Raw genomic sequence first — 24,200 nt, forward strand, 5'->3', positions numbered from 1 at the left:
AGACTCCCCAATGAACCAAACCTGCATGTCTTTGCACTGGGAAACCGGAGTACCCAGAGGGAACCCACGCGGACCCCACAGAGAAAGGCCCTGGACGAGACTAATCTGAATCAGAATGTGCGTTTTTAAAGGAGGGGTGTGAAAGACCACACCAGCACAGGAAGTACAGAGTGCAGTAAAAAAGGTAGAGGGGTAATTACTCTGCAGAAGAAGGCTGGAAAGAATGTGCAGTTATAGCAGGGGTGGTGAAGTGTGTCAGAGGTGGGGTTATGGACGGAGGCACACCTGGTTTTCTCCAGAGAAAGTGCAAGAGTCCATTAAATACGACAGCCTCACACTCTCCCTGCAGGGCAGGCAGACAGGAGAGCACACACAGGGCACGGTACAGCAAACTCAGCATAACACACACACACTCTCACACACACACCCATACACACACACACACACACACCCATACACACACACTCACACACACACCCATACACACACTCACACACACACACACACACACACACACACACCCATACACACATCCATACACACACACACACTCACACACACACCCATACACACACACTCACACACACACCCATACACACACCCATACACACACACACACACACACCCATACACACACACTCACACACACACCCATACACACACACACACTCACACACACCCATACACACACACACACACACACACACACCCATACAAGCACACACACACACACTCACACCCATACACATACACACTCACACACACACCCATACACACACACTCACTGACACACATGCATACACACACACACATACACAAAACTCAGCACAGAAAGCACACTCACACAAACACCCATACACACACAAAACCCAGCACATAAAGCTCACACACAGACACACAGACACACACACTCAGTACAGCAAGCTTGCTCTCACACACACACACAACACGCACAACACACACAACACACACACACGCACACACAAAACAGCACTGCAAATGCACACAGAACAGATAAAAAACTCAAGTGACAGCACAGCTCAAAAGCAGACGCATCACAGTACTAATCTAAGTGTCAGATAGCAGGAGAGCTCAAAGTAGCCGTAGGGAAATTCTCCCAGAGGAGAGGAATAACTCTCCACCCTTACCTGGAATATACTAAAAACACACACACACACATACACATGCATGTGCACGTGCATACGCACATACACACACATGCATGCACACATGCACATACACACATCCACTCACATCACATACGTGTACACGCACGCGCGGGTTCCACACACACACACACACAGGTATTTCAGATTTCACAGCACTGCAAATTAGAGGGCCCCTCCGCAAGCCACGGCTTGCCACCTCCCTCCCCCAAACATCCCTCTAACTCGACTCTGAAGCCTCCAACATCTGATGCAGGATTAAGCATTCCCCAGCTCAATCATAACCACAGTCGCTCGGCGGAAAACCCTGAAAATAACCCCAGGTACGCCCCGGGGGCAGACTCTCTCCACAGATAAACTCAGCACAACACTGTTCAGAGGTCAGTGCTTAAGGCAGAGTCTCTCTGCACATGAACACCGGGATGCTGACCTCAGGCCAGTTCCCAGGTCAGAATCACTCAACAGATAATCACAGCATGCTGACCCCAGCGCTCAGTCAGAAAGCCTTTACGTAAGCCATCATCCTCGGTCCTGACCGGGGAATCGCCCTCAGTGCAGCACCAGTTTAACACACCAACCGAGTGCGCTGTGAAAGTATTTTCATTATCGTGAATTCTAGAAAGCGCAGGGCTGGATGGCACTACCCGCTGCTGCCATCCAGAAGCGGGTTTGAGTGGCTTTATTACAGCGGTGTAATGTGGACAGTAACAATCATGTCCTCTAGGGGGCAGTAATATTCAAATAGTGCTGGTTGAACTGCTTGCTTGGTTTAATGTGTGGATATGGTTTTCTCAGTAAAATACTGTAGCGAATTACAGCTTATGGTGTGTAACAGAGAGTGAGAGTGTGTGAGTGAGGGTTTATCAGTGTGTGAGTGATTGCGACAGTGTGAGAGTATGTCAGTGGGTGAGTCTGTGAGTGACAGAATGAGTGAGAGTGTGAGAGTATGTGTACACAATGTTGTGTGTGTGAGACAGTGTGTGTGTGTGTGTGTGAGACAGTGTGAGAGTTGTGTGTGTGAGACAGTGTGAGAGTTGTGTGTGTGAGACAGTGTGTGTGTGTGTGTGTGTGTGTGAGACAGTGTGAGAGTTGTGTGTGTGAGACAGTGTGAGAGTTGTGTGTGTGAGACAGTGTGTGTGTGTGTGTGTGTGTGAGACAGTGTGAGAGCTGTGTGTGTGAGACAGTGTGAGAGTTGTGTGTGTGAGACAGTGTGTGTGTGTGTGTGTGTGTGAGACAGTGTGTGTGTGTGTGTGTGTGTGTGTGTGAGACAGTGTGTGTGTGTGTGTGTGTGTGTGTGTGAGACAGTGTGTGTGTGTGTGTGTGTGTGTGTGAGACAGTGTGAGAGCGATATCTCACCTCGAACACCTCCTCGTCGAGCAGGCGTGTCCCGAACACGGTGACGCCCTCAGTGCTGACGATGGGGTCTTCTCCCCGTAGCAAGTCCAGCGTCTGCACCCTCTCACAGTCCAGGTACAGAGTGACAGACTTCCCCTCCACACTGTAGGCTATTCTGTGCCACCTGCAAGACCACAACACAGTCACTCAGTCACCACTGCATAGCACAGTCACTCTATCACCACTGCACAACACAGTCACTGTCACCACTGCACAACAGTCACTCTGTCACCACTGCACAACACAGTCACTCAGTCACCACTGCACAATCATTCAATCACCAACACAGTCTGTGACCACTGTGTAGCACAGTCACCTACGTATATAATTGTATATGTTCTAGACTTGGGTCAAATACATAATTGCTTTGGATTCAAATACATTTCTGCTCTTTCCTGAGCATGTCCGGGGAATTGGGACCTATGAAAGTGCAAACCCCGCCTTCTGGTCCTCCTGGTTGGCTCAATTGCACCAGGCAATATCAATCGGGCACAGAAAAGTGTTTGAATTCAAAACATTGCATTGTCACACTGTGTTACCTATATGTGCCAGGACCAGGTGAGTGAGCTACTGTACTGTATGTGGCTAAACGCTCATTACCTGCTCCTGACATACATACTGTATACCACATAAAGCTAGCCTTCACTAGGGGCGCAGGTTTGGTTTGGGGACACTTACTTTCCGTCAGCCAGGTTGAGCTTTTTGAAGATGGGGTAGAGCTCGGGGGAGGGCCGCCCCTGGTGGTCCTCGTACAGAAGGACGGGGGACCGGCCCATCTCCAGGCCCAGCTGCTGAACGCCCTGCGCGTCGTACACCGACAGCAGGAAGAACTGCGCCCCCTTCTTCGCCCGCACCGTCGTCATCAGGGAGAAGTCCTCGGGGAATGGAGAGTCTGAGGGGCAGAAAGACCCAAATTTACCACCCGCTCGTGCCCACAGAGCGCAAACCAGGGGTGCGCAACTCCCGTCCTGGAGGGCCAGTCTGCGTGCTGGTTTTTGTTCCAACCCGATTATATTATTGGCATTTAGCAGACGCTCTTATCCAGAGCGATGTACAGTTGTTTAGACTAAGCAGGAGACAATCCTCCCCTGGAGCAATGCAGGGTTAAGGGCCTTGCTCAAGGGCCCAACGGCTGTGCGGATCTTATTGCAACTGGGACCCCCAACCTTGGGTGTCCCAGTCATTTAACTTAACCACTACGCTACAGGCCGCCCCGATAACTTTAGTTTCAGTTTTCTGATAGCTCGATAAACTATGCTGATTGCAGTCTTTAGGATACACTGGCACTCTGTGGCTGTGGCTGATGCTTAAACATATAGTTGAGTTCATGAAATAATGAAGAGCATAAGAGAATCACAAAGTAAAAGTTAAAATCATTTTTTAAACTTAATACAACCATCTGTACTGGATAACCATTTTACGTGTCTGAGCTTTAAGCTGTTTTTGATTTTGAAGTATGATCCTTAAAATTAGCTAGCTTGTGAATTTGACTTTATTGGAATTGAAATGTATTAGTGATCTCAGATTAAAAGTGTCATTTAAAAACTCTTATTGTATATACTTTGATTACAATTATAAAATGTTAAATTTCATTAGAATGGCTAAATATTTTTAAAAAGACAAATATAAAGGATAAAGTAAAATTCCCTATGAAACACAAGTACTCAGGTGGTTTTGTTTGCAACAATGTAGCAAACTATGTCACTTGTACGAAAGGCATACACAATATCGATGCAGTGTCTTCATGTATGACATCATGTATGACATCTATGGTAACGGGTGACTGATCGCCATAGCTACTGCGAAGAAATACTCCTGGGTCCACTTATAACACCAATCAGTGAATATTCAAATTTACAAAATCAAATCAAAGAAATATGAAATCTAAATCTCCTTCCAAAATGACCTTACTTGGTGATATGATTGTGGCAATTGATTTATAGATGATATACATATATTTTTCATTTGATTTTAGTTCACAATATAAAAAAGAATAAGAAGTGTAATATCCCGCAATCAAGGAATTCTTCATGTTATAATCCAAAACAAAATTTCCCAAACACGATTGTTCCATGTTAGAACTCACTCTGGTCATATGCACCACAGTCAATTTTTTAAATAACCATTGATCTCTTTTTAAGTAACTAATGGTCTGTGTGTCGGTGTGTGCTTTGCTGTGCTGCTCGTTGTCTGTGTGTAAAACTGAATATTATTTGTACTAGGAGTATATCTTGGCAATATTGTTTTATATGTACTGTATAGTGGCTATCTTAGCCAAATCTCCCTGGGAAAAGAGATTTTTCAATCTTGGGACTTCCTGGCAAATAATAAAGGTTAATAAAAAATATATGATAAAATGTCAATGGTTTTGTTATAAAATATGTTACAAAATTGAACATATCCCAAAGATAAGTGTAATTACTAAAATACTTCATTATTATTTTTTTAAATCACCAAAATGTTGAAGATATTCTCAGATGTGCTAAACGTTGGTCAAGTTTTTCACCAGTTCATCTCAAATATACTGACACATGTCAATAACAGTGGTAGAGAATGGCTTGTCCCTTTTTCTCACCTCCTTCTTACCCACCCAAGTTCTTCTTCCAAGCATATTGTCGTGGGGAGTTTTCTCAAATAGCCTACTTAACTTCAAACCACCTTTATATGGAGAAAACACTGGCCTAATTTGTCTATCATAATTAAAGCCTTAGAGCTCAGATAATGTAAATGTATGTATATCATGTGTGCGTGTGTGTGCATACCAGGGAGAAGCTGTTTGGTTGTGTACTCTAAAATAATCTATGGAAGTATATACAGTTTTGCAGTGTATGTCCTGTGCATCTGCAGCATGTGCATGTGTGTGTGCGTTTACGTATGTTTGTCTGTGCTTCTGCAGGTGTACATACCAGGGAGAAGCTGCTTGGTTGGGGCGCTGAGCTGAATCTTCTTGTCTATCCTGTAGGCCATGTCTGTTTCCTCTGCACCTTTCCTGCTTGTGCAAAGCCCCGCCTCCATGGACACTCCTTCCATGTCCTCCGATAGGTCCAGCACCCTCAGAATGTCAATCAGATTGGCTGTTCACAGTGCAGAGGAGGAAAAAGAACAGATTCAGAACCCTCATTCAGTTTGCCGTTTCAAATGTAAAGTAAAATGTAAAGCGCACACACACACACACACACACACACACACACATGATCATAATCGTATGCATGACCACATAGTGATGCTTTAGGTGTACAAATAAATCATACATTAATGGAGTCACATAGGTATTTAAATAAGTCACATAATTTCTCACACAAAGCCCATAAATGACTAAAGTTTAATCAAAATTTCACTGTCACAGTTATCTGTTTCACAGACAGACAGACATTAGTTCTGAAACATTGAGGCAATAAACAAATAGTTGTTGTTTACAACAGAATTGTGTCATTATATCATCATCATTATATCATCTTATGTTTGTAGTTTACTAGTCACTGGAAGCATATAAAAGGACTTTTAAGACAGAGGATTCCATTAGATTAGACTGTGCTATTCTGCTCATTCCTGCCATCGACCTATTACACTGTAACAAACTGAATTCAGCTTCTCCTTCTGTCTCATAAAGTGGTACAGCTGCTGCAGGGCAGTCTGGGAGGTGTAGTTTTTCTGACACAGCCAGGAAACAGGAAAGACCCAGGCCTCCCGAGAGCCATTATGCACATGCTCCCTGAAGGGCTACTTCAGCAGACAGACCAACACAAGGAGGCCTGCAGGTGGTCACCAGGGGCTATCATTACAAGATAGACAGACCTACGGAGTCTATCCAAAAGAGCTGCAGGCTTCCAGATTCACACCTGACAGCTGACACCGGTGTCAGCAATTTGGGGGGAGGGTGTCTTGGAACCTCTTGGTCTCTATTCTTCCCTGTAAACATCCCCCCCCAATCTGTCTCTCTCCCTCTCCTTCCTCCACTGATATTTTATATTTTCACTTGAATGGATGTACATCAATATGCTTTAAATGCTCAATGTGTTTTAGATACATAAAGGAAAGCAAAAAATATATAACACGGAAATCCACCATTTGCCTTTAATGTTCATTATTGTGATTAAAGGAATATTTGGCAAGTTATTACATTAATCACGTTTAAAAAATACATTTAAAATATTTTTTTATCAGAGTAGTCCTAAGCACAGTGAATCTTCTCTGGTTAATCTTTTTCAATGGTTGTTGTTCCAAGTTTGTACTGTATTTCTTTCTTTTTTTTTTCAGTCGCTATGGTCAGATATTTTTATGATCAAACAGAACTGCACTTTACTTTGTGGTTGCAGTTTGAGTTTTCTGCAGTAATTGAGTTGCCTCAAACGGACAGTGTTATGACTGTACTGCACGGCTCTGAAAAGGCACTGTCTTAGGGTGGATTAGCGAACTGAACCTCAGGACCAGCTGGGCTCGTTTCCGGGGGTTGTGGGGCTTTGTAATGGCATGCCTATGTGAATGTACAAGTATATGTTACCTGCACTATGAAAACCAGCCGTATTGACCCCAAAACGTATTTTGAGTTTTAGAAGCTATTGGAATGAAGAGAATGTAAGCTTTCTAACGATATCAACGTTATCCCCCTACTCCAGATATCACTCGAGTGTCCTGTTTAATTTTAAGCACCACCAAACCATGTTCTTGAGAAAAATGGCTTCAAAATTACGTCGCGAGAATTGCGTGAGGCTGGGAGATTACCGACATTATGCTAACAAAACTCTGGGGCTATAACTTGCCATCTTATGTATAAACCCTATAAAACTACATTTCTACTCTGAACATTTACTCTTGACATTAAGACATAGACCATGAAAGCAAAGACATTAATATGTAGCCATGAACACAGCTGATGTGGTTTGTGACTGGTGAAAATGAAAGCCTAAAACAGCCAAAAATTACATTGGCCGTCGCGACTTACGACTGATTATAATAGAATGGGTCACATATAGTCTTGAGTAAAGTTAAACATACACTGTAGTGATTTGTTTATATGTAATTGACACGTATGTCTTATTATCTCATACAGGCTGGTCATCAGGCAATGTACAGTATGACATTAAAAACGGCTCATTAATTTTAGTATCAGTGACAGACTGTTCTTTTGATTTTTCCAAAATTCAATTGCCCTTTAATATTAATAATGGATACCAGCTGAATCTACACTGTAAACTTTGTTTTGAATTCATCACAGAGCGCAACGTGGAGGGTTTTCAACTGCACGATTTTCAAATTAAGCAAAAATCTTGCTTTCTTAGCGGACTGCACACATCACAGCCATATGTTTTCAAGGCCACTGGTTCAATTACAGGCAAATTCCAGTGCGGATTTTAATGTGTATTTACCTCAGTGAAATTCCCAGCCAGCTTCTTTCAGTTCATTGGCTACTTTTTTTGAGAACTTATTTACAATCATGCAACCCCTGCAAATGCTTTGTGTTCTCAAGCAGAGCCAAGACCTGGCAGGTCCACTGAAGCGTTCGACACCCAGCGCCTCACTGATGCCCTGAGCAAAGAAGTCAGCTACTTTGTTGCCGATGATTGAGCGCTGCTTGTTTCCAGCATGCATTGCTTCAATTATGCCATACACTTAACCCCCAAGGCCAGTTCCAAAGCTACATGAATGAACCTGTGTGGCAAACTTAATTGTGTGTTTTGTGGAAACCTATAAAATCAGGAGATAAACAGGTTGTGTTGATTAAAGATGTCAGCAATGCCAAATTGTCAGAAAAGAAAGAGCAGTATCACATTTTCTTCCATTCTTTTGCCAGAAACATGTACTTTTCCAAGCACCTCAACTGCTGTGCCCAGTCCTCCACATTCCACCACTGCACCATACTGCTGCTCTGACCACTGCTCCATATTGCTGCTCTGACTACTGCTCCACACTGCTGCTCTGACCACTGCTCCACACTGCTGCTCTGACCACTGCTCCACACTGCTGCTCTGACCACTGCTCCACACTGATGCTCTGACCACTGCTCCACACTGATGCTCTGACCACTGCTCCACACTGATGCTCTGACCACTGCTCTATACAGCTGCTCTGACCACTGCTCCATATTGCCGCTCTGACTACTGCTCCACACTGCTGCTCTGACCACTGCTCCTCTGACCCATGCTCCATACTGCTGCTGCTCTGATCACTGTTTTTGCTACTCTGACCACTGCTGTGCAATGCTCTTGTTGTATTATTAGGTGAAAAGTAGAAAAAGGGGCACAGGTGGCCTTTCCTGCAGCAAAAAGTGACAGGTCTTAGCGTCATGGCAACAAGACAGAGACCTGGTTAGCAGGGGTGTTAATAACAAGGCACATTGAATGACAACATGAAATCCTCTCATTAGAGCCCCTCTGAATCAGGTTATGTCCCAAATTCACCCCTTGGCCCCCAGCCCTGTTCATTCCACAATCCCACAGAGCAGAGGAGTCAGGGGGAGGGGGCAGTTCAGGAGGGGCTGGCAAACGCCGCACACAAATACTGCAGCGATGAGTGATGGTCCCTCAAAAGGTCACACAGATCCAGTCAGACTGTGCCAAAATACCAAACATGCACACACCACGGAGAGTAAGACAGAGATGCACAGAGAGGGGGGTGAGGAGGGTGAGGGGGGTGAGGGAGAGAAAGAGAAGGCCAAAGAGCAGGAGACATAAACATGAAAAGAAAAAAAACTAAACAAAAACAAAAACATGCACTGCATTCATAACCTACTTTGTCCTTTACCCAAATAACACAACATTAATATTGTGCATGTACAGGAGAGTAGGGTGTAGGAGAGAGAGAGAGGGACTGTGTTATACAGGAGAGTAGGGTGCAGGAGCGATGGAGAGAGAGAGGGACTGTGTTGTACAGGAGAGTAGGGTGGAAGAGAGAGAGAGGGAATGTGTTGTGCAGGAGAGTAGGGTGGAGGAGAGAGAGAGAGAGAGAGAGAGAGAGAGAGAGAGAGAGAGAGAGACTGTGTTGTACAGGAGAGTAGGATGGAGGAGAGATAGAAAGGGACTGTGTTGTGCAGGAAAGTAGGGTGGAGGATAGTGAGGAAAGGACTGTGTTATAAAGAAGAGCAGGAAGAGAGGGAAAGCAGACAGCCTGCAGTAACCGGCTGAGTCTCAGACAGACATCAGGTACTTATTTAAATTGATGCTTCAGATCCGCTCACAATTCACTCCATTAGGCAACAAGACCTCTATAAATATGCAACAGGACCACACATTTAAACAAGGAACATGTGCACACACAAAAACACATACACACACACAAATGCTTGCAACTCAATCTGTTCAGTCAGCATCTACAAAATGTTAAGTTAATATAACAAAAACTATACTTAAAACGATACATTTCCTGAAAACCAGAACGTTTCCTCAATTCACCTTCTGGCTGTTCTGCTACTTCTGAAGTCTGCTTTAAAAGCAACCAAGCAACAGAAAGAACTGCACTTCCTGGATCCTGGGTGAACCTTCCCTGACAGTCTGTCTTATTGAAATCATTAGTATCTAATTTCAAAACTTCCTATGTGGCAAAAGTACAGGGAGCATTATTAAATATTCCATGAACAGAATATCTCAAAGAAAATAGCATTTAGTGTGATCCAGTATACCAGGATTTAAATTGTAATGCATTATGATAGTACCACAGTTATGCTAAATCAGAGTATCCTACTGTAATTACAGTAACATCACAGCTACTGGTTGACCTAGACTAAATGATAGTTCCACAATCAATACAGAACCCACAGTCACACTACTACATCTGCACGCTGATTCACAATAGGCCTACCACAATCGCGACCCAATCCAGGTCACAACATTCACTGTACCACCATAAATAAATGACCACTGTAAATGAAAGTACCATGAGCCAAGAACCACCATACTTAAGGTGGCGTTTTGTTTTTCCAAGATACCTCTAGTAAAAAACAACATGTCTCTTTCATTATGACCACAGGCTTTCCACATCACAGCATTCTTAAACATAGATGGGGGTGTGCTGTAATTTGTGAAAAAGAATGTTATGTTTTACAAATAGTATATTACCAGAACGTATAATAAGTCATGGTAGTTGACTGAAGTAAGAAAATGAAGAGACAAATCACAATTAGCGAAGAGGTGGCCATAAACAGTAAAAGCATGTTTCGCCAAGGCGTAATGAGTCTCAAGGTCCGGATTCCAAACCGCAAACTAACACAGAAGAAAAATGAAAACACATGTAAGAGAACACTGAAAGTCAACACGACACTGACGCCTGATAGAAACACTACGACAGATAACGGAAGCCCAAAGTAAACAAACGTTGCAACTCAACTGCGGAAAGGAAACAACTCGAGCTTGAAATTCAGTCCACAAACCTTTGGTGTAACTGGTGCAACCCATGTATCACACGGAGATAGAAAGCCGAGAGACGCGGAACATGTGAATACAACAAGTTGTTCCGTATAACTAGGTTTTCCGTGCAGGCATCAGACGGACAGGACACCACCGAAGGAGTGCCATAGCGGATCAGGTTATGAGAGGATGAAAACACGGGCGATATTATTCTCTACTCGCGCAGTAACGTAGCACAGGCCTGTAAGGATACACAGTTTGCATTTGATAACATGCAACATAATCAATATGATTATGCTGAATGTCAGCAACATGTAACATTATATAGGCCTACATTAAAGAAAACAATATTTCGATAAAACTAAATGCATGTTATTGCCAAGTTCAAACTCATTCAGTGTATGACATTGAGTTGTGGCCCATAATTGTCAACCCAGTCAAATAAATGCCGCTGTTTGTTTTACTCAAGATGATTAGAATACTGCAAGAAGACTTAGAATTGTTTATAGACACAGGCTATAAAAGACTCTTCTTTTGAAGCTGCAACTTTTCTTGGGTTATAGTGATGTAATCTATGTGCAAGCCTGATTTAATGACTGGAAAAGTGTGTCTTTATTTGAGCACTCTTCTGATCAGATTATAAAACAGAAACAACATTCCTTTCCTGTGCCTATTTTACTCTTTGTGGTTGCACTATTCGAAACAAATGATAGGAAAAGGTAATTCAGCCACTATGCTCTCTGTCAACAGCAATTCATTACTCTACTTTGCTCACAGACTACATATACATATTTCAGTAAATTTTTATATGCAATTACTTTTGATTGGCTGAATCTAACAGATAAAGCACTAAATGTGGCATGTGCAAAATTTGGGGCAGCCTGTCAGCCCAGGATTAGTAACACCTCCTGGCAGAAATCACAGCGTCCAAAATGTTCTACAGTATTTTACAGATAATAATATTTGAATGTGGCGACTGTGAAGGCTATTCCAATTCCAAAAAAAACTTTTTTTAATACTTTCCTGTTGAAACACCACATGAACGTTTTTCAGCTTCATTTTCTTCACTGATTCTGTCTCTCGGACATTAGCTTTCTGAGATTATTTAGTTGAATCCATTCTTCCTTCCACAAACTATATTTCCAGTGCCAATGGCTGCTACAAAACCCCAGAGCATAATAAATCCACCCCCATGCTTAATGGTTGGCAAGATGTTCTTTTCTGCAAATGCTTCCCCTGTTTTTGTCCAAATGCATCTTTGGTGGTTGTGACCAAATAATTAAATAATGTTTCATCAGTCCACATCACTTCCAAATTCAGATCACAGGAAAGGTTTCCTTCTGACAACTCTTCCATGCAGATGATTTTTGTGCACATTTTTGTAACCTTTGTGCGCAGTTAGAGGTTAGAAAGGCCAGAGTATTTATTAAGCTCCAGAATTGTTTGCACCTGTCTGCACCTAACTTGGAAATTTACAGTTGAACAATTTTGAGACTTAAAAAAAGTACTAATGGATCGACTTCTGCATATGCCACATTTAGGGTTACATTTTTTTCCAAACACTTAAATTAGGCAAATAAATAGCAATTAATAAATTGTGTAATGTTTTAGTCTGTTAACAACTTGGGTGTTAACAACATTTCTTTTTAATTAAGAGATTGAACAAAACAATTTTTCTTGGGGTGCCCAAACTTTTACACAGTATCACTGATTATCACTGGATCACAGGCAAGTCCATCTAAGGATTGCATGGGTTTTAGTTGGGTGTGTGCGGTACAGCTGCAATTCAACACCTGCAATTAGTCCAAACTGGGGACGAAAAATTGAGGTAAAATATGTTTACATTTTTGTTTAATCCATTCCAGTGTAGTAACATGTATAAATCAGAGGTGAGTCATATAAGATATGTGTATATTACAGATGAGTAATGGATACTTTGCAGGTCTTCTCAGCTGTGTCCATGGTTACAGAATTTGTATACACAGCTTGGATGAATCTGCCGACACATGCCCCCCCATGCTGTCCGGGCCTGTCTCAGAGTCACACATGGAAACCCTGGGTCTGTTTTACCTGAGCCACAGACACCTGGATCTCCTCAACACTCCTTATCTGAGCCAGCATCACCTGCCATTATCTGGATCTGTTTTAACTGAGCCAATGACATTTAATATATCTTACCTGAGCCCAAATCAGAAAAATGCAAGCAATGCAAACCACCCTGAATAATAACCCTGAGTACACCGACATGTTAGCGCTGAGGTCAGAGGTCATTTCAGGAAGACGTTTGAATGCCCTCTTAACCAGCAGGCTGGGTATGGAGACACACATGCACGCTCTCTCTGATAGAAACTTTCTTCTTCTGTTAATATTATATGTTCTGTGCACTGTTGTTCTTCATCAACGACCATGATAGAAAAAAGTTTATGTACATTTTTAAGTTCTATCCTCTGAGATGTTCTCTTGGCCGTAATTTTAATACCAGAATTAAAACTCAAAAATTTCAATCCACAAAGATAAAAACTTTAAAACTAAAACTCACCAAGTGATATTACTGAACATGCTCTGCATGACACTCTCAGCACTATACTAAACTTGGCATATATTTTTTTATATGAAATTGTCATTGTCCCAGTGAAAACAGTAAACACTAGTGCAATGCTGTATTAAAACTTTTTTGTCCCAGTGATGATGCTAAATTCTACTGCAGTGCTTTATTGAACCCTTTTTGTCCCAGTGACAAAGCTAAACTCTAGTTCTCAGTGATATTACTGAGCTTTCCTCCAACAGCCAGTCCCTCCTGACTAAAGTAACAATGCCACACTGTTTACATACAATCACGCCTCAGACGGAGGGATTTTCAGATCACCGAGGTCAGGAATGCAAGTGGGCTCAGAAAAGCACACCATTTCCCCAAACTCTACACATGTATCAACATGAAGCACAGCTGCAGTACCGCTGCATCCTGCCTGTGTCACCCACACACAGAGCACCATTTACTATGCTCACCCACACACAGAGCACCATTTACTATGCTCACCAACACACAGAGCACCATTTACTATGCTCACCCACACACACAGAGCACCATTTACTATGCTCACCCACACACAGAGCACCATTTACTATGCTCACCCACACACAGAGCACCATTTACTATGTTCACCCACACACAGAGCACCACTTACTATGCTCACCCACACACAGAGCACCATTTACTATGCTCACGCACACACAGAGTACCATTTACTATGCTCACCCACACACAGAGCACCACTTACTACGCTCACCCACACACAGAGCACCATTTACTATGCTCACCCACACACAGAGCACCATTTACTATGCTCACCCACACACAGAGTACCATTTACTATGCTCACCAACACACAGAGTACCATTTACTATGCTCACCCACACACACAGAGTACCATTTACTATGCTCACCCACACACAGAGCACCATTTAGTATGCTCACCTACATAACAACACAGTTTTGCTATTTACTTTTATCACCCACTAACATAGAGCACTACAACCATGCATGGTTGTAAGTGCATGCTTATGTATTATTCTGTGTGTTTTTGCATGTGTGTGCCCATGCAGTAAAATGAGTGGTGAAAATGCAGACTTAAGTAGAAAAGGCTTTTTTAAGGAACTGCCAGACATGACATGGTGACACCTGCCCCCACTCACACCCCCCACCCCCCAATCAGAAGGCAGAACTTAATTAAATCACTCCTGCCCTAACCTCTGACCTCCAGGGTCCTGGGACATAGCTGATGTGGACAACAGGGGCAGTGAGGCGGAGAGAAAGGGAACAAAAGGACCCAAAACTTGGGGAGGTAGGAGGAGAGCCCCACAGAGCCAGTGTGAGATGAACTAAATTACAAGGTGGCCATTTTATACACCTTCTCTAAATTTGCTTAAGGAAATCACACATTCTGACAACTACAAATACTCTGACAATGACAAATATTTTCTAAAATGCTTGTGGTATTTCCAACATACTTTTGAAATGCTATTTCTAAAAATCACGGGAGCCCTCACCAAAGCAGATAAAAAACAATGTAATGAAAAATGAAATAATGAAATATTACCTGGTAGACCTCATTCTACTTCATTTATTTTATATTCAAACAAACTGTGTATGTGAATGTTTTGGCCTCTGATTCGTTGGCTGTTTGTTTGAATATAAACTAAATAAACAGAGTGCGGTTTACCAGGTATTTTTTCTAAAGCTACTTCTAACCATTTCAAATACTATCACCAAGGACCATTGAAAGGCCAATAAATCACAAATAAAATGATAAAAAAATAAATGATAGTTTAACCAATTTATGAAACATAAGACTTGACCTCATAACCTTTTAAAGCCAGCTGACTCATTTCCTTATTTATCCATTCAGGAAAAATTTGAAACTGCCAAGTAGCTTATTTTCCTGATTAGTGATGCAAATGTGGGTGAAGGTTAAGCTGTGTGCACTGACATTAGGGCTGGTTGTTTAAAAGCATGAAATAAGGGAGGCTGCAGGGTGACCAGTCAGAGCCCTGATAGGCCACACAGTCTGGTATCAAATCTGCCTGGACCAACTGGAACAGTTGGACAGGAGGACATGCCATTGGTTGGAGCATTGCCTGGGGTGAAAGAGATTTTGGTCAGAGGGTCGCATCATGCACTACTATGCATCAACCTCAATTAGGTCAATTAGGACTCCCCCATCTGCCTGTACAGCAGTCCTGTTCCTCAAAGACATATCGAGCAGTTGAATGAGTTGTGCTTTGTTGGGATCGAAAGTAAAACCTACAGGAGGATGATGGATCTTCAGAAACAGGATTGAGAACTATTGCTGAACAACATGTGTGTGTGAAGTATCCTCCTTCAGATGAACGTCTGTCTGAGGAAACGCGCCGGACTGCGGAGTGATAAGAAGCAGCGGCCTCATTCAGAGGAGAGCTCACACTCAGAGGAGAGCTCACACTCAGAGGAGAGCTCACACTCAGAGGAGAGCTCACACTCAGAGGAGAGTTCACACTCAGAGGAGCGCTCACACTCAGAAGAGAGTTCACACTCAGAGGAGAGTTCACACTCAGAGGAGAGTTCACACTCAGAAGAGAGTTCACACTCAGAGGAGAGTTTACACTCAGAGGAGAGCTCACACTCAGAGGAGAGTTCACACTCAGAGGAGCGCTCACACTCAGAGGAGAGCTCACACTCAGAGGAGAGCTCACACTCAGAGGAGAGCTCACACTCAGAGGAGCGCTCACACTCAGAGGAGAGCTCACACTCAGAGGAGAGCTCACACTCAGAGGAGAGCTCACACTCAGAGGAGCGCTCACACTCAGAGGAGAGCTCACACTCAGAGGAGAGCTCACACTCAGAGGAGAGCTCACACGTGTCTCTGCTCTCTCACACAGAGGAGTCGGTGTGAGCACAAGCACAATCGGGTTCTCCAGAGTCTGAGAAAGAGGGGAAATTAATAAGGCCAATGATGATCAAATACCCAATGAGCTACGGGCCAGCTGAAAAAGGAGGAACCAACAGGTGCTCTCCAACCAGGACAGACAGACTATATGAGACTCCTTACCCAGACAATTTCACAGGGACTGGCCCCAAATAAGGAGCACTGGGCTCTGTTTAATGTATAGGTGAGGCTGAAGTTTCGACGTCAAACGAGGTCCTTCCTCAGTACAGAGTGTACAGTGTATGGCGCCATCTCTTATTTCGGCTAGTCCCTGTGAAGTTGTCTGGGTAAGGAGTCTCAGATGATCAATGATGCTTGGTTGCACATAACACAGCACTGAATTCATGAGAGTACATAAAACTACCCCGTAATACCCATAATTCACTCAGAATGACGAATTCATAAAAGCCCCAAATATCATCAAAAGCACCACAGTTTCCATTACTGCAGGTTTACCAGTCCAACACCAGTCCGGCCTCAGTCTGATCTCCCTGAAGCAGGATGTCATCTGCTTGACTACGGAATAAAGCGTTTTATCCTAACGCGGAAACAATGTTTTGTGTTGGTGGAATGTGAACCTACATTCAGCCTGTTTGTTTGGCATTTGGGATAAACCTGCTCTGTGTTTTGGCAGAGTTTACACCAGTAGTTGTGTGGGAGACCACTTGGAATCTCCATGATTCTTTTCTTTTTTGCTTTCTGAATTCATTTATTATTCAGCAACAAGTGAGGGGGGGGGGGGGGTGACTGAGAGAGAGAGAAAGAAAGAGAAAGAGAGATAGAAAGCATGTGTGTGAGTAGTGAGTGAGAGATTTGGCAATTGAGAAAGGCAGACACAGGGGACAGGTTGTTACCACTGCAGTCAGGGAGCAGTGGACACAGAGCTACAATTGTTTACAAGCTGTGAGACATAATACACAAATGAGTTTAAGGGGGGGTACCACATGTGAACAGGGGGAAAAAATCCTTTCCTCTAAACATTACATTACATTAATGGCATTTGGCAGTCGCTCTTATCCAGAGCGATGTACAGTTGATTAGACTAAGCAGACAATCCTCCCCTGGAGCAATGCAGGGTTAAGGGCCTTGCTCAAGGGCCCAACGGCTGTGCAGATCTTATTGTGGCTACACTGGGGATAAAACCACTGACCTTGCAGGTCCCAGTCATCTACCTTAACCACTACGCTACAGGCCGCCCAAAACAACTTCAAAATCACCAACAGCTCCCCTTTTAATTAGGGGAAAGTGTAACTATGTAGCATTGATTGGCAGAACAACATTTAACCTCATGCAACACTGCAAAACTATTTTTACCTTTAGGGTTAAAATAGCTTGTTGGCACTGGGGCAGTATCCTCAATGGTACGCTCACTGTACCTTTTACCGTTTAGATTAGTATACTAAGGTACAAATATGACCCAGCAAGGGAACATTAACACAAATTGTTCCTAAGAGGTCAAATACAGGCCCCTACGGTACTGCTTTTTCTGAGAGTGTACAAACTGAGGGACAGTGAGTGACTCTCCATTTATCATATATTTCCCTCAACTGTGTAATTACGTATTTATTGAGAAAGAGAGCAAGAGTGAAGCAAACAGACAGTGTGAAGAGAGAGGGAGAGCGATAGATAGCTTTTCCTGGAACCAATATTAGCTCATCATGCTATCTGCATAGTTTATCTGCATATTTGCTAAAGTTATCATAGCATAGTAAATCTGTGGCATGTGGTTTGTAATCTCAAAATGTGTGTGTGTATGCGTGTGTGTGAGTGTGTATGCACACACATGTGTGCTAAGTTTGAACGTACATCAGTTCACATTCCTCTCCTTCAACAGTTTGTTCTGCTGTTGTTTGCTCATTGTATGAGGCCCAGACTGTCCTACTGACCAGAGATTACCCTGCTGTTTCTCCTGTAGACTGGCTCTACACTATTCACCAACAACACACATGCTTCACATTATCTCCATCAGCATTACAGACAGTTTACACAACCTCTACACTCTCCAACATCAGTCTATAGCCCATCGAAAATCACCGACATCGGTCTACACCGCATCAATACTCACCAACATCAGTCTACACCAAATATACACTCACCAACATCAGTCTATACCACATATACACTCACCAACATCAGTCTACACCACATATACACTCACCAACATCAGTCTACACCACATATACACTCACCAACATCAGTCTACACCAAATATACACTCACCAACATCAGTCTATACCACATATACACTCACCAACATCAGTCTACACCACATATACACTCACCAACATGAGTCTACACCAAATATACACTCACCAACATCAGTCTATACCACATATACACTCACCAACATGAGTCTACACCACATATACACTCACCAACATGAGTCTACACCACATATACACTCACCAACATGAGTCTACATCACATATACACTCTCCAATATCAGTCTACACCCCATATACACTCTCCAACATCAGTCTACACCACATATACACTCTCCAACATCAGTCTACACCACATATACACACTCCAACATCAGTCTACACCACATATACACTCACCAACATCAGTCTATACCACATATACACTCACCAACATCAGTCTACACCAAATATACACTCTCCAACATCAGTCTACACCACATCTACACTCACCAACATCAGTCTACAGCACATAAACACTCACTGCAAGAGTATGCACTGCAAAGCCTGGCTGCAGTGACCATGCATGCTGCAGTGGATTTGCACTGTAAGTCCGAAAATCTGTCTCCCTCAGGGAGTGTAACTAAAGCTGTGATTGGATAACTCAGGAGGCAGCAAGGGGCGGGGGGTTACTTCTGGAGTCCAGATGTTTATTAAAGGTGTTGGGGAGGGCACTGAGGACTGTGTATATATCATGCATGTTACAGTATCCTTAATCCTAACAGAACGTGAGTGACAGCCAAATGGCACCCGGAGAAAGAAGAGCCATCTGGCCCACGCACCTCGACAGCGTTCCCTCCTGCCTGCCCCTGTTCCTCTCCCATCCTGCCTGCCCCTGTCCCTGTCCCGTCCCCTGCTTTTACATTTATTTCTGTTTTCGCCTAATTTATCAGCGGATCAAAGGCGCTGGCGTTCCCGCACTGTGGTTGAGATTCCCAGCAGGATGAGCGCAGCGGTGGCACACGTGAATCCCCCCCCCCCACTCACAAGGCTGGAGGAGGGGAGGCAGCAGATGAAAAGCAAACACCCCCCCCCTCTCAGTCTTCCGGAGAAAGAAAAGAATTAAAGAACAGAGGAAAAGAGGGGAGATGAGGGATCATGAAGTCGGGATGAGAGAGTGTGTATGTGTGAGTGTGTGCTTGTGTGTACTGTATGTACATTTATGTGTGCGTGTATGTACGTGTGTGCGTGTACTGTATGTATATGTCTGTCTGTGTGTTTGTGAGTGTGTGTGTTTGTTTGTATGTACATGTGCGTGTTTGCGCGTATCACTTGCATGTGTACCATGTGTATGCGCGTGTTTGTATGTACAGTACATGTGTGTATGTGCACGGCACGTGCATGTGTGCGTACCTCGTGTTTGTGGGTGCGTGCACGGCACGTGTATGTGTGCACGCCACGTGTATGCATGTGTACCACATGTGTATGTGTGTGCGTGTATGTATATGTGAGTGAGTTTTAGAGTGCATGCCATGTATGTGTATGTGTGTGTGTGCATACGTGTGTCTGTCTGGCACTTTTTCTTCAGTTATCTCTACCCTCTCACACATGTTGCACACACACACACACACACACACACACACACAAACATTGCAGGCTTGCCGGGGTGGTGTGTAGGCATTTTGAGCTCTGAAGCTCAGTTTGAGACATGGATAAAAGGAGTAATAAAAGGGGCCATAAAGACCGGAGCAATGGCCAAGCTGGCTAATGTAACCCTTACTGTACACACTCCCCAATGTATACCCCACACTGTAACCCTTACTGTACACACTCCCCAATGTATACCCCACACTGTAACCCTTACTGTACACACTCCCCAATGTATACCCCACACTGTAACCCTTACTGTACACACTCCCCAATGTATACCCCACACTGTAACCCTTACTGTACACACTCCCCAATGTATACCCCACACTGTAACCCTTACTGTACACACTCCCCAATGTATACCCCACACTGTAACCCTTACTGTACACACTCCCCAATGTATACCCCACACTGTAACCCTTACTGTTCACACTCCCCAATGTATACCTCACACTGTAACCCTTACTGTACACACTCCCCAATGTATACCCCACACTGTAACCCTTACTGTACACACTCCCCAATGTATACCCCACACTGTAACCCTTACTGTACACACTCCCCGATGTATACCCCACACTCTAACCCTTACTGTACACACTCCCCAGAGAAATCCCCACACTATAATCCACACTGTACTCCCCACTAAACCCCACACTATATCCATCACTACTACCATCGAACCTTACATTACACCCACCCTGCACCCAGCAACCCACCCTGTAGCCTGCAGGGCTCCCAGACTGCCCCACACTGTCTCTCGCTGTGAGTCACTGCAGAATTCCCAGAGGTCATATTCCTGTACAGCCTTGCCTTTTGGAGAAACATTCCTAATAACTTCACTTATCATGTTTCCAGCGCTAAATACTGGTGGGACAGACAGACACCACCGCACTGTTTCAGCCGATCCCCCAGGGGGTGCTGATCGACATGAACCATCCTAGAACTTCTCACTCTCAGAACTAAAGGCAAGAAAAGTGCCTAAAAAAGTAGACAAATGCTTGTCGCTGGGGCGGTACCCTATAGGTAGATAGAATTGTACGCCTAGCCAGCAATTCATAATTAATTAGTACCTTTTTTGAATGGAACACATACTAATTTGTAGCCAAAGAGAACATGTTTTCTACATTCAGGGTCCTTGAAGAACAAAAATGTACCTCCACTGTAACTTTATTTCTGAGAGCGCTCCCAAATACCGTCATAGCACGTTTCATCCGTTCCCATGGAAACAGACCGTCGCTCCCTCCAGACAAGACCAGTGGTCACGCCCAGCCTTTAAAACATATCATAGGCCTGAAGAGCTCCCTTTGATTCATGGGAAAAAAACTGATTATATCATCAGTGCGCTGCAGTCTTTCGTCTCAAATGCACCTGCCCGGTTATTAAAGGACTAAGAATTCCCTCCACGGAGATGGGTCTTTGGATGTGATGTGGTTTCTGAGAATTTTAACCATTTGAAGAGTAGTTTTTGGGTCATTATTGATCTGAGTGGTGTGGCAGGAGAATACTGTGAGGTTTTGGACAGTAGGTTTTTTAAATTTTATTTCCCCCAAAATTCCAGGTGTTCAGATAAGAACATTGTGATCACATATTTGTGATCTTACACTTTAAAGGATTAAAGTTGCATTCTTAATATCAAAGGGTGAAATTTGAGCAGAGGGTTTCCAGAAGTTTATTTCAATGAAGTGTGGTTCTACACTTCAGTACATGTAATACTGCAACCTGAATGAACCCTTCCAACAAGGTAATTACATCACTTTACAAGAACACAATCTCCTCCTAGTACATGCATGAGCCTGTGCTAATTGACCTAGTTCCTAAGACATGTGCCAAACTGTCTAACTCATGCAAATGAGGTTAAATTACAGTAGGAAAACCTTTTTTTCCATTTGACTCTACTTAATTACTTAACTTTTATGAAGTGGCACACAGAAATTTTGGTATGCAAGGATATTACTAAAAAACCATAATTGCAGCAAACTGTTTAACCAAAACAAATACACATTATAGTATTAGAGAACTTGTGCCAAAGTATTAAAGTCCTAAAGTAGTGTTTGCACAATGCTGAAGAAATTGAAACGGTGCTTTGAATCACTGAGGATATGGAAAATGCACTACTAGTCATCACAAATGGGGTTTATGAAGTAAATTGAATTTATGAAGTAAAGCTGAGAAACCTGAGAAATGCCTGACACTTGTAGCTTGAAATCTGGCCCCACCTGGCACTCTTTTGATTACATAATCTGAGTCCTCTTCAGTAGTTGATGGGAACACACTTGCATTTTCTTTTGCCGACCTTTCAGAAATGTACTTAACATTTGCAAAATATTTGCAAAAAACTTAACTACAGTCACTGAAATGGCACTGCTACTGAACATAGTAACTGAAATAGCACTGCTAGTTACCACAGTCACTGAAATGACACTGCTAATTATCACAGTCACTGAAATGACACTGCTAATTACCACAGTCACTGAAATGACACTGCTAATTATCACAGTCACTGAAATGACACTGCTAATTATCACAGTCACTGAAATGACACTGCTAATTAGCAGAGTCAATCAAATTACACTGCTAATTACCACAGTCATGGAAATGACACAGCTAATTAGCACAGTCAATAAAATTGCACTGCTAATTACCATAGTAACTGAAATAGCACTGCTAATTACCATAGCATCTGAAATAGCACTGCTAGTTACCACAGTCACTTAAATGACACTGCTAATTAGCACAGTCACTGTATCACTGAAATTGGGTTGTAAATACTGACACAAAAATACTGACACTAAAGCATTGAACCAGAGTGTCATGCTTAAAGTTTGGTGTTTCACAGCAATGATGAGGTGCTGGCTCTCTCCCTGACCTTTGACCCCTGTGCTTGACTTAGTGACCCAACACATCCATAGGCACTACAGCTGGCAGAGATCAGTGGTCTTAGATCAGCGTTCCACTGAATGGGTGGATAGGCTGTTCCTTGATCAGCACTCCACAACCCCACATCTGAAGCACATGCAAGCTTGGCAACCTTACACACACAGACCCCACACGCTGGTAAGAGTAGAGGCAAATCTGCAGCCATCACTAAATACAACTGGTAGGGCAAAACTGAGGGTGCCTGCCAACAGAAGGAACCAATGCAACAGTAACCAAAGGAACCCCTGGCCAACTTAATCCAACTGTGCCCCTGAGACACGACACACTGTGTCCTTACACTGTGGAGCTATACTCCACAGTGTAAGACATAGCCTATCCTCGAACCTGCAAAAGTGGGGCAGTGCCTGTGCCCGTGATAGAAGCTCTTTTGGAGCAAGCTACTTGAGCTTCAATCTCAGCAAACACAAAACGTTCTCACAATGTTACCGAAATGTATGTCATAACATTGCCACAAAACTGCAGCAACCTTGTGGGAATGGTTTGTGTTAGTTGGCTAATGAGCTAATTAAGCAGGAACAAGCCAGGATTGATCCCTTGCATTCCACACCTCAACTACTCCTGCTATTGCTCTACAGTGCTCAAGGTAAGGTAAGGTGTATGATAGTGAGTATGAGCGAGTTGCGCTATAATAAGAGCAGGCAGGATGTGCTTGTGGCCTTGTACAGTATGTAAGGGGGGGGGCAGTATATCTGTCACTGTGCCTATGTTATGATCCCAGTCTCCCACTCTGTTTGTTTTTGAAGTTGAAAGAAGAACTCCCGCTGGTGGCGCAGAGGAGCTGGACACGGCGGCGGTTGGGAGGGCCGGGGGAAAAGACACCCCTCCGTCCAACTCTTAACTCTTAAGCGGGATCGCAAGGGACGTTGGCCGCAACGGCTGACCGTTTCCCAAGGAGAGAGGCGGTTACACTGCAGCACCTGCGCAGGGTGATGAGATGGCAAGGCAGAGGTGTACAGCCCATCGCTGCGATACAGTGGACTGTGTCATACTGAGATCGGTGCACAGTGCTAATGCTAAAACCACACGTCTTTTAATGTAATCTTGACACTGGATACAGTGTGTTTTTGTTTTCATTTAGAAAATTTTCGGAGATTATTTACCACTTCG

General features: G+C 43.5%; 1 protein-coding gene across 2 annotated transcripts in view; it reads right to left on the reverse strand.

Moving 5' to 3' along the window:
- The window catches only part of col5a3a (collagen, type V, alpha 3a), a 70,250-nt gene that overhangs the window by 44,227 nt on the left and 1,823 nt on the right, over nt 1–24,200 (reverse strand). For both annotated transcript variants that reach the window (XM_061224358.1, XM_061224357.1), the window contains exons 2-4: nt 5,468–5,635; nt 3,240–3,453; nt 2,523–2,685 (exon numbers count right to left, since the gene is read on the reverse strand). In XM_061224358.1, the coding sequence (XP_061080342.1) occupies nt 2,523–2,685; nt 3,240–3,453; nt 5,468–5,635 (545 nt within the window). The remainder of the gene's footprint in view (nt 1–2,522; nt 2,686–3,239; nt 3,454–5,467; nt 5,636–24,200) is intronic.

This window comes from Conger conger, chromosome 16 (assembly GCF_963514075.1).
Source record: "Conger conger chromosome 16, fConCon1.1, whole genome shotgun sequence".
NCBI lineage: Eukaryota > Metazoa > Chordata > Actinopteri > Anguilliformes > Congridae > Conger > Conger conger.